This window comes from Manacus candei, unplaced genomic scaffold (assembly GCF_025592945.1).
Source record: "Manacus candei isolate 608988 ecotype Guabito, Panama unplaced genomic scaffold, ASM2559294v1 h1tg000025l, whole genome shotgun sequence".
NCBI classification, from domain to species: Eukaryota; Metazoa; Chordata; class Aves; order Passeriformes; family Pipridae; genus Manacus; species Manacus candei.
This window is the reverse complement of record NW_026138073.1, coordinates 10,019,547-10,035,396: the sequence shown is the minus strand read 5'-3', so window position 1 is coordinate 10,035,396 and position 15,850 is coordinate 10,019,547. Positions and strand designations below refer to the sequence as shown.

The 15,850-nt window shown below is 43.7% G+C and overlaps 1 protein-coding gene across 8 annotated transcripts in view; it reads right to left on the bottom strand.

The window, feature by feature from the left end:
- The window catches only part of GRIP2 (glutamate receptor interacting protein 2), a 278,368-nt gene that overhangs the window by 57,787 nt on the left and 204,731 nt on the right, over window positions 1-15,850 (bottom strand). For all 8 annotated transcript variants that reach the window (XR_007904685.1, XM_051788511.1, XM_051788510.1 and 5 more), the window contains one exon: window positions 2,200-2,280. Coding sequence is in view for 7 of the 8 variants with exons in the window: in XM_051788511.1 (XP_051644471.1) it covers window positions 2,200-2,280 (81 nt within the window). In the remaining variant the exon portion in view is untranslated. The remainder of the gene's footprint in view (window positions 1-2,199; window positions 2,281-15,850) is intronic.

Sequence of the window (15,850 nt, the reverse complement as noted above, 5' to 3'; positions counted from 1 at the left end):
TCCATCTTCTGGATTTGGCACAGACAAGGGCAGTAAGTTAGCAGGAGAGCCAGCTCTGGCCCAAGGAAAGACCAAGAGCTCTGTAGACTTGGCAAAAGGCAGCTCTGTACTACTCCATATGACAGACCTCACACTCTTTGCTCAAAGGGTGACTAGCCCTGGGGCAAATAGGACAACTTCCACATCTTGCCACCTTCCACATCTTAGAGCCTCCTCTAAGAAGCTTTTACACAATTCGTCTACAATGTGATCCATCCATCTCTACTGTCTCCCACAATTTTACAGGAGGAAACCAGTCACCTTCACACAGGGCACCTTTCTCCAAGGCTGTGCAGGAGAAGGTGATGATGGGCATTGGCAGCACATGACAAACAGCTGTCCCACAGATCTGGACTGAAATCCACGCTGCAAATGGCCCAGGAGCTTGTTTGCACAGCAAACCTCACCAGGCTTGGATGAGATGCTGTTTGGTGAGGGAACTTTTGAAACCTCTCGCATACTGTGATTTCCAGAGCAAGGCAGGGCCCCTTAAATAGCATATTGACAAAGAAGATCCATGCTGGTGCAGGGCTCTCTCCCTCCATCCAAAACACAGCCTCGTTTGGCACTGTGGTGCCTCATCACTAGCACTTTGCTCCTCTGTAAAGTCACCATGACACCAGAAATTGCACCTCACTTAGCATCCTGTCATGTACTACCTGTTTCGTAAAGCACTTCCAAGAATAATTTGTGCACTTGATAATATGAGTAGGGAACCTCTTTGCAATCTAGCACGTCTGGCAGGCGCTTAGGCCCTGCTGGGCACCCATTTAACGTGGCACTGGCAGCTCGTTGTAAAAATGTCAGGTCCATAATACTTCTGCTCTTTAAAGTCAGGTTTTGATCCCCTGCCAACCGCAGTAACTTAGTTTTTAATTCACCAAGCCAGGATCCCAGGGTCTGCCAGAAACTTTGGTGGGACTCCCCACCGTGCTGGAAGGAACACCATCCGGCACTATCCTGCAAATTTCCTCTCAACTACAGACACAACTGATCAACACAGATGGTGCTGCAAGGGGAGATTATTAGCTCTTCAATGGGGTTTAATTTCGATCCTTGATAAGTGTTTAAAATGAGAACTCCCAGAGTGCAATTACCCATTGTGACGGGTTCAAGGAGAAATCACTGCTTCAAAAAAAGGGAAGTCCCTGAGATCAGTGGATCGAAGTAGAGCAATAAGGGATTTTGACTAATGCCTCTATAAATCTACTGCCACTGTCACAGACATACATAGTGAGCTGGTTATGGAGGATCTGGGCCTTCAAGACACAGTCTTTGAGTGCCATATAAGAGTAGTCTTGGATTTCTTCTGTTGCTTGGATTTTGCTGCTCAAAGGATCCCAGGGCAGAAAGAGCACATCTGAATTTTGCCCTCCCCATTGAGATGCCTCAATGAGGAGGTTGGACATACTGGCTCTTGTGAGCCTCTCCCCATCAGAGTTGTGGTACAGCAGTATTATGTTGCAGAAGCCCCAGAAGACACAGAATATCCCCTAGAACAACTGCTGAATGATGAAGCAATAGCAGAAGGGCCTCATCCTCTACAACACACTGAACTAAACTCTGACTGGATCATTAACAGTCAAAAGTCAAAATCAAGACCTTGGCTTTCCTAAGGAAGGAAATGAGCAGCCCATCCAGACCTGCTGGCAGACGAAGTTCAGCACCACCAGAGGCAACATATTATCACTTCTTCACTTCGTTTTCAGCCCCCAGAGGTGTTTCTGCATGGGAAGGTTTAGCTCACACAAAAATTTGCTGTGACTGACTAAATATCCAAACAAACTTAGTCCCACATGGCAAATACAAAGCTTGGCAGATACTCCAAGTCACCCAACAGGCTCAGCTATGGCAGCGCTTCTTCCCTCTCTCCTTTACTGCTGTTTTCTTCTCTGTGGGTGCCAGTCCAGCGCAGGAATCAGTCCTTTCTTGTCTCCCTGTAGCCACTATCAAGGGTTTTACACGAGACAGGGGTTGCACCAGTAACATACCACTCACTGAGACCAGTTACTACCATCCATTTTTGCCCTCCAGGAAAAAGCCTTTCTGATAGATGCACCAAAACTAGTGTTTGGAGGGGTTTACCCATTCTAGGGGTATCCAGGTAAAGTGTAACAGATGCCACAAAGTTTTAGGGCAGAAGCTGATCCCCTCCTTTACCTGGGATGCTTTGCCTCCTGGAGACCAGGGCTGTGTCCATCCCACCAGAGTCCTTGCTCCCCTTCGAGTAAGGGCCATCGTCTGCGAGCAGAGCAAACACAGAAGCTGAAATTAGTACCAAAAGCCACAAACAACTGAACCAGAGCACTTTAAAAAGTTGTCCTGGTGACACTGGGATTGGGATCACATCTGTATCACAGACTTCAGGCAAGGAAAAACAACACCCAGCCCCAGCTTTGCACTGCACCACATGGGCTATCCCATCTTATAGAGAGGGAGGGAAGGAAACAAGAAGGCAATAACATTATCTGATTTATTCTTCTTGGAACTAATCTGTTAGGAGAGAACAAAATTCCCTTACTCCTGCAATTATGTGGAAGAGCTGAGGACAGAGAAAGCTGTGGCATTAGTCTCAAGTTTTAAGCCTGTCATTATGCTTGTGAAGAAACTTATAGTCTTTGGAAATGGAGTTATACATCAGGACACTAACAGGGCACTAAATCACTATACTTGAATGAAATTGCCTATTCTTATAGATCCCATTATTTCAAAGTCACATTTTCCTGCTGCTGTTCCAGCCTTTGTACAACATAGAGAGCACCTTCTCTTAAGTGATTAAAAAAAAAAAAGCCAAAGAGAGAATAGTATTATGCACTGTAAATGCAGCACCCAGCATAAGCTGAAATTTAAAGTATCTAAATATCTTTGTATTCTCCTACTGGAACACTCCTACAGAGTTATCACAGAGCTTATTTGCAGAGATCTACAGATGTCATTGCCATCCACCTAAAAATGTCTATTTTTATAGTATTTCCTAAAAAGCCGGTGCTTTTTCAATCAAGAATTTCCAGTAACCATGTAGTATCAAATAACTCCCATTCTCAGTGACCACATTCCTGGATTGCCATTCCAAATTTTTCAATAGCTGTGAAGGTTTAGAAGCTGTACGTGACAGTATAAATATGGGTTACTGAAAGCCTTATCCATTTATTCATGTCCACAGCCCTTAAGTTATATTTAAGTTACAGAGAAGATTTTTGTCTGGCTCTATACAAAGTGAATGACTTTTGTTCAGCCCCATTCCAGGGGTGTGTACAGAGAGGAGCCAAACCAAATGTTCAGTTGCTGGCAGCCCATTTCCCCCACAAACAGAAAATGATATTGTAAACTGAATCACATGCTCAAGCCCAAGGGCTTGAACACTTTTTAAAAGTAAAATGAAATAAGCTTCCACCTAAAGTAATTAAGAAAAAAAATAACAGAAAAAATTATCCAGTGTTAATTCTTGTTGCCCCAGCTGAAGTAACTTCACAAGTTGATAAAACTCAGTGAAAAGTTTTGGCTTGGTCAACTCTGCACTTTCAAGCATAAAAAGCTGAAAAATTAACAGTATTTAGTTTTTCAGCCCAAATTTTGCAGCCCACAGTAGGACAATGTAGATATCCAGGCCCTGGACTCTCCTCGTGTGTCACTTTGAATGTTTTTTTCATCACCACTAAACTGAAGCTTTCTAATGAAGTAAGAAGTAGCACTTGGCCTGGAGCATCACCAAACTATGCCAAACCACTACTGCCAAATCACTTTAACTTTGGTACCCAGACATTCAGACCTCTGTGAAACAGGGGAACAAAGCTGTGCTTTTCAAAAAAAAAAAAAAAAAAAAGAGGAAGAACAGGTAGGGTAAAACAGCACTGTCCTGACCATGGAGATCTTGCAGCATTACTCAAAGCTGACAGTGAAAGCAGCAGGTGAGTTACAACAAGCACCAAGGTGGGCCACTGATTTCAGACAGGTGCTGGTACAGCCTGGAATCACTCAGAGAGCAGAAGGCTTGAACATGAAATTTGCATTTTTAATAGTAATGGCTCCTTGGGTGATGAGGAGGCCAGGATCAGGGTTAATCTGGGCTTAATGACTCTGGAAAGAAGTTTAATTTAGTTGGGACAGTTTAGCTCCAGCATCCAATTAAAAAAAAAAAAAAAACTATGCCAGCTTTTCTTCAGTAGCTGTTTGACAGTGTTACAAATTCAGAGCTTTCAATTTCTGCCACCATTGGCCATGTTCACCTTATTTTCTCTGCCCAGAAGATTTTTCCTAATATCTTGCCTTACCTTCCCTCTGTCATCCCACCCCTTGCAGAACTGCAGAGTCAGATTAACACAGATAGCTTGGGAGTATAAAGCAAGGTGGCATTTCCCAGGGGAGGAGCAGGACAATGTTGATCTAACTGCTCCCTGCCCACATCGTTCAGACCAACAGCTACAACCTCCCTTTATTTCTTTCCCAAATGCAACAGTACATTGGAAGAGGAACCCAAAACTCAAGATGCCCAGCACGAAGCTGCTTTTTCAGCACTGGAGGTAATTCTGCAAATGGCACCTGCAATACACTCTGAGACATCCTGGGCTGGAGCCTCTCAATGGCTCTGGAGCATCAGTGTGCCTTCGGTCCCACTGGACACTGCATTGGTGAGGACACCCCCGAGTGCAGCTGCCTTCCCCCTGAGAGCACTGCTGACAGCTCTGACCCCAGCTAACACGCTCAAGGCAGCAACGTTCTGCTGCGGATGGGATCCCTGCATTCCTGGGAAACCACACAAGATGGTTCAAAGCCAGCTCCATAATCTGCTGGCAAACTAAAGCAGTGAACCATCTGTTTCACATAAACACACCGCCCTGGACCAGACAGCCACCAGCACCCTTCTGTGCTTCATTTCCCCATCACAACCCCAATCAATGTTGATACGAAACCCCAGTTCGCTGCTGGTTTCCCTCCCTACCCCAACAGCTGTTGGCAAACATGCCTCGGCTTCCCGTTCAGCAAGCAACCGGGTTGCCTGTGCGTTAACAACAACTTTCACCACCAGCCAAGTGGTCAAGAGCAGTGACCCGAGCTACAGCCGCTGCCGGCAATTAGCAGCTCCCCGCCCTGCCCCGTCCCACGCTGACAGCCCCGTCAGCCGGCAAGTAATTAGCACCACAGCTCCCCTTCCTCTATTGCTTCTCCCTTCCAAACTCAGTTGATTATGTGAAAAATGTTTGGGTTTTTTCACTCATTATCTGGCTAAAGCGTTTGAACAGGAAAGGGAGCTGCCACACGCCGCCTGCCGAAATGGGAATTGGCATTTGCTTGCATGAGCATCCCCTGCCGCGCGGCGCTTTGTTCATTTGCAGCCGATTTCCTGCTCTGCCACTCAAGCTGGTATTAATGGAGTCACTGTTTTATGAGCTCTTTTTTTTTTTTTTTTTTTTTTTTTTTTGTGGTAGGGGTTACTTTGTTGGGTTTTTTTCTTTTTCAAGGAACTCCTTCTCTTTGTGCTCTCAGTTATTTCTCCTGCCTAGCACAGCATCAGTTGGGAGGTGAGGCTGGTAACCAGCCTGATTGCTCAGTCGGCCCAAATCGCAGCACCAGCCCAAGCACTGAAAATTCATGAATCTATTTACTCCCTAAAATTGGGAAAATAACTCTTTTTTTTAATCCTGCACAGGTTCTTTTTGCAAGCAATCAGTGCTGGAGCTATTAGAGTTGTATTTTTCAAGCTTTTTCTCTCACACCAAGGGAGTTGGAAATTTTCCAAAGAAAAGATTATGTAATTGATGGTTTTGAAGTAGCAATGTTAATGCTGGCTCTAGGTCTTTCAGAAAAGCTCACCAAGGACATAAGACCCTCAATAAAACCGAGAGTGCACCCCTTTCCATATATTGATCCCATGGGAATCCGTGACAACACAGAAAGTTCCTGTAAGTCTTTGACAACAGTTTTTGCTATTTCAGTGGCTTAGTAACACCAGGGAGAGAAGAGCTCCCAAGTCCCTATACCTTCACACAGGGTTCTGAGCTCTCCTCCCCTGCAACAGCAGTGCCATACAGTAGTACATATCCTGCACAGTGATAATAAAGAAGAGATAATCCCTATCTCGTTCCCCAAAAACAACCTGGAAAGATGAAGGAGTAGGAAAAATCTCCTTGCTTTAACTGAAGTATCAGGGCCAGGAAGAAAGGAAGTTCAGGACAAACTCCACTATCTCTGTGAGCACAGGAACCAGTATCTCCTGACATCAGTTAGGTGTCAAGCCAAACTCTGTTAAAATGGGGAAAAAAAAGCTTCTTCTGAAAGAGCACTGATTTAGGAGTTAATTATCCCTGCCTGTAGGAGAAAATAGGAAGGTTTTTTTTTTTTCATTTAGAAGAGTTATTAGTCTATGTTATTAGCAGAGATCACCTCTTAATGAAAATCAGCATTGTCTAAATAAGATTCTGTAGCAATTAGGCTTGAAGTCTGCAAGTTGTTCAGATTCCTGGATCGCTTTAAGACAGTTCCCGCAGAGAAAGTGCATTAATCTTATGGGAAGACCAAGAGGTAAAACCTCCCATTTGTTTAATGGAAAAAAGACAGTTGGAGACAGTTATTTTGCTATAGGGTAATTGCACTCCTTGTTTAGAGAAATGAATACTAAACCAGCATTAAGAACCAAAAGCTGTTCGTGCTAAGGCAAGACAGTAGTTTTTGCTAGAATAAAAGCATGAGGCTGGAAGTAGAAATTCAAATGACTAAAACTAAGTGTGATTTGGTCCATTTTCAGGAGAATTATTTTCGAAAGTCAAGGGAGGCATTTATCTGTAGTCAGGCAAAGAGCAGTCGGGTACATGAGCGTGGGTCAGGCAGCTAGTGATGATTCAAACTGTGGCCCTGGGAGCTAGTCTCCAAAGCCTGGGGTTTTAAAGATCTCTGAGTGCCTGAAGATGCAGACATGTACTTCAAAATCAGACTATAATCATCTACTGTATCTTTAGACACCTAATCACCTTTAAAAAGTTAGATATTACTAGAAGGAGGGGAAGGGAAAAGTGATATATCCACTCATATCTGTTCTGAATCTCAGATTGTTGTTTAGCTCCCAAATGACATGGCCTGGCCAGGGGCTGGACCATCATCAGAGGACAGTGACACAACCCTTTCACCCCTCCCCGGGCTGGCACTGCACATGGCATCTACACACGGAGGCATCTTATGCACCAGAAATGGATTTGGGTTTGATTGCAAGGCTGTACACAACCGACCCTCCAGCACACTCCCCCCAGGCAGTTTGGGTTATTTCAGCAGGTCGGAGACGGCTCTGCAGGAGAGTGGCACAGTGGTGGCCTCCCATCCTCAAAGCATTAGCCTTTAACACCAGAAAAGTAGGTCCAGAGAGGCGAGGACAGGAAAACAAAAAGCCCATTGAATGTTGTTACAAACAGATTGCATGATTTCCCGAAGCTGCTTAATTATGCAGCAAGAGCTCCTCCCATGTCTCTGCTTCAGGCAAGAGACTGTTTGCACAAAGGATCCCACCTTCCCCAAGCCTTCCTCAGCAGGTGGCTTGAATTTCCTTCTGCTCAACTAAATCCACAGCTCCTTAGGCCCTCGGAAATTTGTACATGAGTTCACTAAGGCCAGTACAGATGCTCAGTTCTTTTTCCCATCTCTAGAAATGCACTGCTTTGGTTCTGTATCATTAAAGAGAATAAATAAATAGAACCCAAACAAATGGATGAAACACATCCATCAGTAATCTCCGAGCTGCTTTTCCTGGAATACTACAAAAGTTGAGCTAAAGCATGATCCTGCCTTATATAAACCTAGCCCAAGCATAGAGCAACAACTACACTAAATCCTTAGGCAAGACAGGCCATGCTTCTGTCAAGTGCTTAGAACAAGAAAAAAAAAAAAAAAGTCCCTGTTGCTTTAGGATTCTGCAGCACAATTTCATTGTCATCACACTGATTTTTGCTGGTTGCATCCAAAAGGAAAAAAAAACAACCCAACCTTCAAAGGGCTCAGTGTTTCCTGGGTTTTTATTCTCCAGGAGTTGGGGTGGGGCTCTTGGAAGTATGCCAGTGAAAAACTCAGTACTCATCACAGATCTTCTCCCTCCATCAGCACAGGAAAGCCCCCATGTGATCCTGTCACAGCACTAACTCAGACTCAAGCAGGGCTTTGAAAATTTTTCCCTTCCTTTGCACCAGAAAGATTAAAAAATTTCCCTTTTACCAGCAAGCTCAGATGGAACAAACCAAGCTATTTTAGGAGCAGCTTCTCCCTAATTTCATAAATACATGTATCAACAAATCTAGTACAAATGGCAGAGGCTGCCTGTTGCAAAGAAGAGCCTCATATTTGTCCCTTTACTGGCAACAAATCCCCTCCCAGCACATACACAGGAGGCACTCAGAGACAAATGAGAACTTGGGGAAATGTTTCCTCTTAACTTTTCTTATCACAAAGTTCTGAGTGAACACCCAGAGAAAACAGGCAAAACATACAACCACACTTGCTGGAAATTAAGTCCTCACCCCAAAGATGGCGACTGAGCTTTCTCCCATTTTCCCAGATAATTCTGGTGGAAAAAGCATTATCAACCTGCTGCCAGTCCCTGCGCCAGCCCTACTGCAACGATGCTGCACCCCCAACCCCAGGCTAGGAACGTGCTCCACTGACTGCAGCTTCTTGTGCTCTCAGAGGTTGTTGTGGCAGCTCCTCCATCCATTTGTGCAGCTGTTGCTCCTGGTATCCGAGCCAGGAAGAACTAGTCCAAACTTTGAGGTCTTTCCAAGAGGAAGTTGTGCTTCTTAATTTCTTCGCCTTGATAGACACAGCATGAAATTCATCTCCCCACACCCGCCACGTCTCTCCTTTTCTTCTAAAGACTATATTCATTCACCTACCAACCCTTCTCAGGCATGTATAATTTCATAACCACCTGCTGCTTTATTCACAGGAATCAGATCTATGAAAGATATAATAGCCTATTGTTCAACAGAAAATCCGTGCTTTGTTCTTCTGTTTTTTTTCTTTTTAATAAGAAACCAAAATTACTTTTAGAGGAATAATTTGTTTCAAGCAATCATTTTCAACTGAAATGCTGTAGATAGTTATTTGCATAGCAGTAGCCTTTATGGGAGCAAGATATGAGCCAGAACATGTACCTGTTGCCAAGCAGGTTGGCTTCCAAGGGATACCAGAGCTTATTTCTTACCCCCTGCAAGCTCTAAGCAGGTACAATACACTTATGAAAGAAGATTCCTGCTTCTCATGAAGATGTGAGAAGAGTTTCTGCATTTAGTAAACAAGCAGATGATCTACTTCAGTGTGTATGTGCACAAAGCCCATTTAAGTTGTCTCTGCAGAGAAGCCAGGCTTTGGAGAGATTTAACCCACATCGACTTTCAAAGGATATTAAACACCTCCTAAGGACTGATCCAAGTCCCATCTGATAAGAATAAATGCTGGACCCAGCTTGCAGTGCCAACATCTGGTACTCCTCATGCTTTCACTGAATACATGGCATTCCATAAAAAAGCATAAAAGGGAATAAAAGAAAAAAACACAATTTAAGAATCTGCAGTCAACCTGCCATTACAGTCACGTCTTTTATACACCAGAGCCATCACTACAATGTATTTTTTGTCCCCTTTATTGCTTTGGAAGCCAGTACAGAGTAACTTTATTTATCTAAGCACATCTGAGGGAGTGTGTGATAGAGGACCTGGAAGCAGTTCAAAATTTCCACTCGAGCTGTACTAAGAGGTGGAAGAATAAATACTTGAAAAAGTAAGTAGAATTTTTTATTAAACCTAGTTTCTCTTTTTTTCCCTGGTTTCCTGCAAAAATTAACTTCACCTGCTGTGTGTATATCCATCCACCTACTGTCCTGTTGCACCTCTGGAACTCAGTGGCCAATATCCATCAACCTTGGGGGGAAAGATAGCAGCTTAAAAAAAGATTATAGTCTTATAACTTTCAGTAAAAATGTGTCTTGAGTAGAAAAAACTCAGATTATTTCTCTCAGCAAAGCAAAGAGCTGTTGTGTAAACCAGTTCCAGACCAGCTTTACCACTCCTTTTCCTCTGCATGGTAGGGAGGAGTCCAAGGGATACTGGATACAAAACTGTTGAAAATAAGTGCTCTTTTTGTCTTTTGCTCACAGAGGAGCTTATGTTGTTTTTCTGAAGTAGCCTGTGATTTCATTTCTTTAATTTAAAAGTATCAAGGATGACTCTTTCCCCATTCTGGTGAGGATATGCTTTTGTGCATGAAGTCAGGTTTATTAAGAGCTTCTTGAAGCATTGCATAGGCTGGGTCTTCAGCACAAACAGCTTTTCCCAAAGAAAACCCAAGCAACTTCACTTTTATCCATCTCTTCCAAAGAATCCTCTAAAAACATCCACACCAAGAACATCCCTTTTCACTCAGTGAGCCCTCTCCAGTTCACTTTTCTTAAGTGCTCCCCAGCAATTTCAATTTCTAGTGTTAAAGGATAAAAAGAAAGAGAGAAAGGGATAGAGACTTCCAGCAATCCCTCTCACCCATCCAGGCATTTCAGGCAGCTTCGTCAGTTTATATTTATGAATGACCTGGTGGCAGGGGAATCCACACAGTGCCTCATCCCCTTGCAGGTCATTTGCAGGCACAGACACACACAGAGCACTCACAGTAATTTTGTGCATGAGAGACAAGAACAGTGCAGAAACCAACTCAATGAAATTATTATTTCTCAATGATTCTAGTGCCTGAAATGATGTTATTAAAGTTACATTTTCCAGTCAATCTGGCAATTTCTCTTATTAAGCAGCGTAGACTGTAGTGGGGAGAGTCCAACACTAAGCTGGAAAGATGAAATATTGCTGATATACTGATTGCGTTATCTGAAGAAACCACCTTTCAAGGGTAAAAATTAAAGAGGAATAAGGCACATTTGCAGACTGATCTTTCATGAAAGTTATCCAAGTTAGCAATTGTAATACGGTGAGAAGTAACTGATAAAGTCTAACATCACTCCCAGGAAAGAATGCCTCACTAGATACAACTGGGTTTATCAATCTGTGCAGCAGACAGCAGTAAATCCTAGCTGGCAAGGGAATACAATTCTCCCTATTAACTCCACATAAGCTTCCAAACTTTTTCTTGAATATGAAGGTGCATAAGAAATGCAGCCTGCTGAATCCAAACCCTGAAGACTTCCCTTCTTTCAAGCACCAAATGCCATGCTAAGTGACTGTGGAGTGAAATAAAATAAAAAAGACTGCTCTATTGTGGGTTTTCAATCAAATGAAATTAAATACTGTCAGTTTATTAAACTTTAGCACTCAAATAACTGGTGCCACTTAAGCCTATCAGCCACTATTACTTATGTGTCTAAAAACCCTGCAGTTAGTCAAAAAGGGAAAACAAGCTTTGTTTTAATGAAAACCATCATAATTGCTTTCACTGCACAGTGTTTGTCTCTAAGCTGCCTCCCAACTACGAAGACTTGTCAGAAGTCTATGCCCAAGCAGGCAAAAGCTTTTATTTTTGACATATCAATAGTTAAAGCCAAAAAAAGTTATCAATGGCCAAACTACAAAATATCTGGGTGTCTTGGGTTTTTTACCTACCCTGTCTTACCTAATTCTGGGCTTGGATTCAAAGAGGTCCAGGGAGGTGATGGGAACACAGGACTCAGGAGCCATAGGCAGAGCCAAGAACTGAGCACCCTCATGCACAGCCTGGGCAGGAACATGCAGCACAAATCAACAGCTTGGACACAACAGAACAGGGAGAAGTCAGGACTTCCATCTTTTGAAATGGAAATCAATTTCCTGCAGTGATAGTTTTAGTAAATTCTTTGACCTATTTTGCCTTTAACAAACTCCCTTTTGGTCTCTACAATGATTGCCTTAAAAATGGTATCCCTTGTCTTTCATCCTCCAAGACCTTACAAAAGAACTGTTAAATCAAGAGGTTGTTAACTTCCCAGGGAGGGAAGGAGTTTAAGAAGTACAAGGTAGTGCTGTAGTGAAGAGAAGGGGAAAAGGCAATCTGATCTGGTTCAGGAGCATGGCAGGGGAGCACATAACTCTTCATTGGAGACGTAGAGAGCCAGAATTTGCGAATGAAAGCTCTAGAGATGCATCTTAGATATTGGAACATGTGCATGTCCTCTTTTTCCACTGAATGTGAAGAATTAACCATCTGGACATTGTGTCCAGAGTGTCTTGTCATGATGGATGGTCATCTTTCTAAAAATTATTTGTCACTCCTCAGGCAATTCAGAGGATGGTTCACGGGCACTAAACTCTGACCTGTATTATGCAGGGGTTGAGACTGGATTTTGAATGCCTCATTCACAACCCAGTCTTAAAAAATGCCCAAAAAACAAAACAGGTGAAGGTGCCATTTGGGATGAAATTGGCTGAAAAGAAAAATCCCAGTTCAGTGAACAGGTAATCTTTGTCCATTATAAGTCTTTTCTGCAATCTTGAATAGCTCAAAGCTTGAGATTCCACCTCAAATGAAGCAGAAGGATACATCAATATTTCTGCAGCAGAGACCAAAAGCAATGACTGACAAGGTTTCCCTGAGCTACCTTTTTCTGGTTAAAAGATGCTTAATTTCAAACAGAGGAAAACTGGAATACCCACTTCCCAACATATACATGGCTGTGAAGTAGAAAGTTAGAGCATGATTCTGAAATAAAAGTGGAGTAATAAAAACTGTCATCAGACATCCCTGAGTTTTGTAAAAACTGAAACAACAGTTTTTAATTCTGGGCTTTGCTACAGCCAGATAACTTCTCCCAGTTCAGCAGGTAAATAGTCAAGAGCAAATTTCTTGTGTCAGTCAGTAGATAGAACAACAGAAAACCTACTGGATTCACCACAGAGGGAAGGTGGCAAAAAGACATTGTGCCAAGATTCAGCCTGGCAATCATTTATGAAGAGGGACTTACCACAGGTGTAATACCTTTCTTTGTTTTACTCCTATAGCACTTCCAAGAGAGTCTTTGTTACACAAGCAAATTACATGCTTCCAAGAGCACGTGCAAAGTTTTAGCATCTATGCTAAACTTACAGCATACAATGTGGAAAGCAACTAAAGAATAGTAAACCAATCTTAAGGAAACCTGCTAGAAAATATAACTCCTCAGATCAGGAGTTTGGAAAAGTTCCGTCTTACAGTGAATCCCATCCTGCTTCCCTGCTGATCTCCAGCAGCAGCATCAGTTTGACATGGGCAACCCCTGCACCACCAGGATTTAAAAACAAATGGGCAAGGGCCACCCAGGAGGGCTTTTGCAAGGAAGGTCACCCCACCACGTGTCCAGCTTAGCACCCTCTCTCTGCTCCCAATTACAAGTCTGCTCTGATTCAGGGAAAAGGCCAAGAAAATGAAATGACGCATCAAATCTGGAAGATTTGCTGTGCCAGTTCAAGAGGTGGCTGAGATTGATGCAGGTCCATACGTGGTGTGAATCAACCTCAGTGCTGACAGCAATAAGGAAATCCGTGCAAACCACAAGAAAATAAAAAACCAGCAAATCAAAAAAACCCAGGCAAATCATGCAAAAGGAGAGATGCATTTCACTGCAGTAACATTTAATAGAAGCATGAGCCAGGGATCAAGGAGTGAAGCAAGAAAACAGATTTAGATAAAACCTAAAGGACGCCGCCAGCACTAGCATAAAAAAGTAAAATAAACTATGAGGAGCAGATATCAAAAGTGTCCACGACCTTGTTTGCTACTTCACTGATCCTATCATCTCAACTAGGCTATGGCTTCAGAAGGAGCTATGAAAAATCAGAGCAGTCTGGTGAACCAAGACCCCCCTGGCCAAGTGTAGCCCCCAGCCAGACACATGCTCAGCCCCAGGGGCAGCGAGGGCAGGGCCAGCACTGCACACACACTGAGCTGGGAGAACAAACCAGCCTGACCCAGCAGAGAGCAGAGGCAGAGTGTCCCCACCTTTCTCTGAAGCAAGGGGGCCCATATCTCCAACAGCTTTTTCCATCATCCCATGAGCCAGTGCACCAAGTTGTCCCAAAACCAGGTTTGCCAGCGATGGGGTGATCCCCCAGTTGGAGCCCCCAACTCGCAGTGCAGCCCCCAAGGTTTGGGAGTCCCTTCTAGGAGCACTGCAAAGACAGCTGGTACTGCTGGAAGGTGACATCATGCAAGAAGACATTCAATGCAGTAGGTGGCAAATCAGGTGCTTTATCCCAGATTTGCACTGCATTCTGATGCAAAGTGCTTAAAAGCCAGTGGGAGTCAAGAAATAAGGAAGAAGTTCCAGACAGCATTAACTATTTTAAAAGAAAGATTTCCGGCACCCCATTTAGACTTGTTTTCAGCTTATCCACGAAGCTCTGCTAAACCTTACTAAGACTTAATTCCCATAAATGTGATTCTCTCTCAACGTTCAGACAAGTAGCAATGTTTCAAAAAAAGTATATACCAAATCGTGGGAGTTGGATTATTCATTCATGTGGTAAAAGCCATTATATATGAATATATACAGATGTTCCCACTTCATGACAGATCTAAACATATGTAGATTTTAGACTATGACACACAAACCATCTATTATGCAATGGTCCATGTATGCGCCTGGGCTGCTTTTATCCTCAGCTGTGTCAGGAGGATTCATGGGAGCTGTGTGAGAGATGGAATGAGCTTATAGTTAAAAGACGAAAGAAAGTTAAAGCAAGAGCCTCTCTTAAAATGAAAGGAGGGAGGGAGAAGGAGAGAAATCAAAGAGCCAGGGAATATCAGATTCAGCAGGACAACAAGATGAAATATGAAAGTTTCAAAGTTATTTGATGTTGGAACTGGTGCAGCCTGACCTCATCAAATCAGCTGTTAAAAATTTGCCTCAATTGCCCATTAAATCTTGCTTCCAACGAGTCCTGCTCCTGTTTTTGCCCCACTTCTTGCTTCCCATCAAGCCTTGACTTGGCTTCAGGCTCTGCTGACACCCCATCCTCCAAACAGGCTGATGTCCAAAGATCAGCAGAGCACCACTGTGATGAAAGCAAACATCTGTTTAGTATGAACGATGGATGAGACTCCACTCCAGTCGAGGTATTAATGCACTCCAGCTGTTTCACATAGCTGCCTTCATGCAAACTGTTGTGCTGGTTTCCAGTTGCTTTACATTGCACAGGTGACGCAAAGCAGGCGGAGAACCCAGTCTCAACTACAGACAGCACAAGAATTCCCAAAAGGCATGGAAACTCCTGGTGAAATTCAGAACAAATTGCTGCAAGCTGTACTCTGCAACCCTCTGAAAGTCTCACAAGAGATGCTCATTCTGGTGAGCAAACAGGAGCAGCTTGGGATTAGCCAGGAGCAGGGTGCCAGCCACAAGGAGCCACAGGTTGGGGAACAGAGACACTGTTTAAAACACCACTCACGGTTTGGTGAGCGCCCAAGCTCTCCCAGCCATCACAAAATCCGGAGGGACTGGCTCATGGCAGACTCATGCCAAGGACTGAGGAAAAACCATTTTTGCATTGCCCTAGGCAGATACTTGCTCCCCTTTGAACAAGGGAGGGGGTCAAGTCAAGCCTGGGTGAGACAGGGTGAGGAGAAGCTCTCCCTGGGCTGGGTTGAGCAGCTCCAGCAGCACAGCTCCACCTGTCCCCCAAACCTGCCTTCTCCCCACGCACCACAACCCGAGGCCAGGCACGTTTATACCAGAACAAGGGCATATCTCTGAAAAGATGCAGCACACACCTGAAAGGTCGCAGCTGGAGTTTTACAGCTTACAGAGGATGGGAAGTAGCGATAAACTCGGGGAAAATTCAGGTGCAGCTAAAGACCGCAGAGTCTTGGGAAGAGAGGAGACGTATGT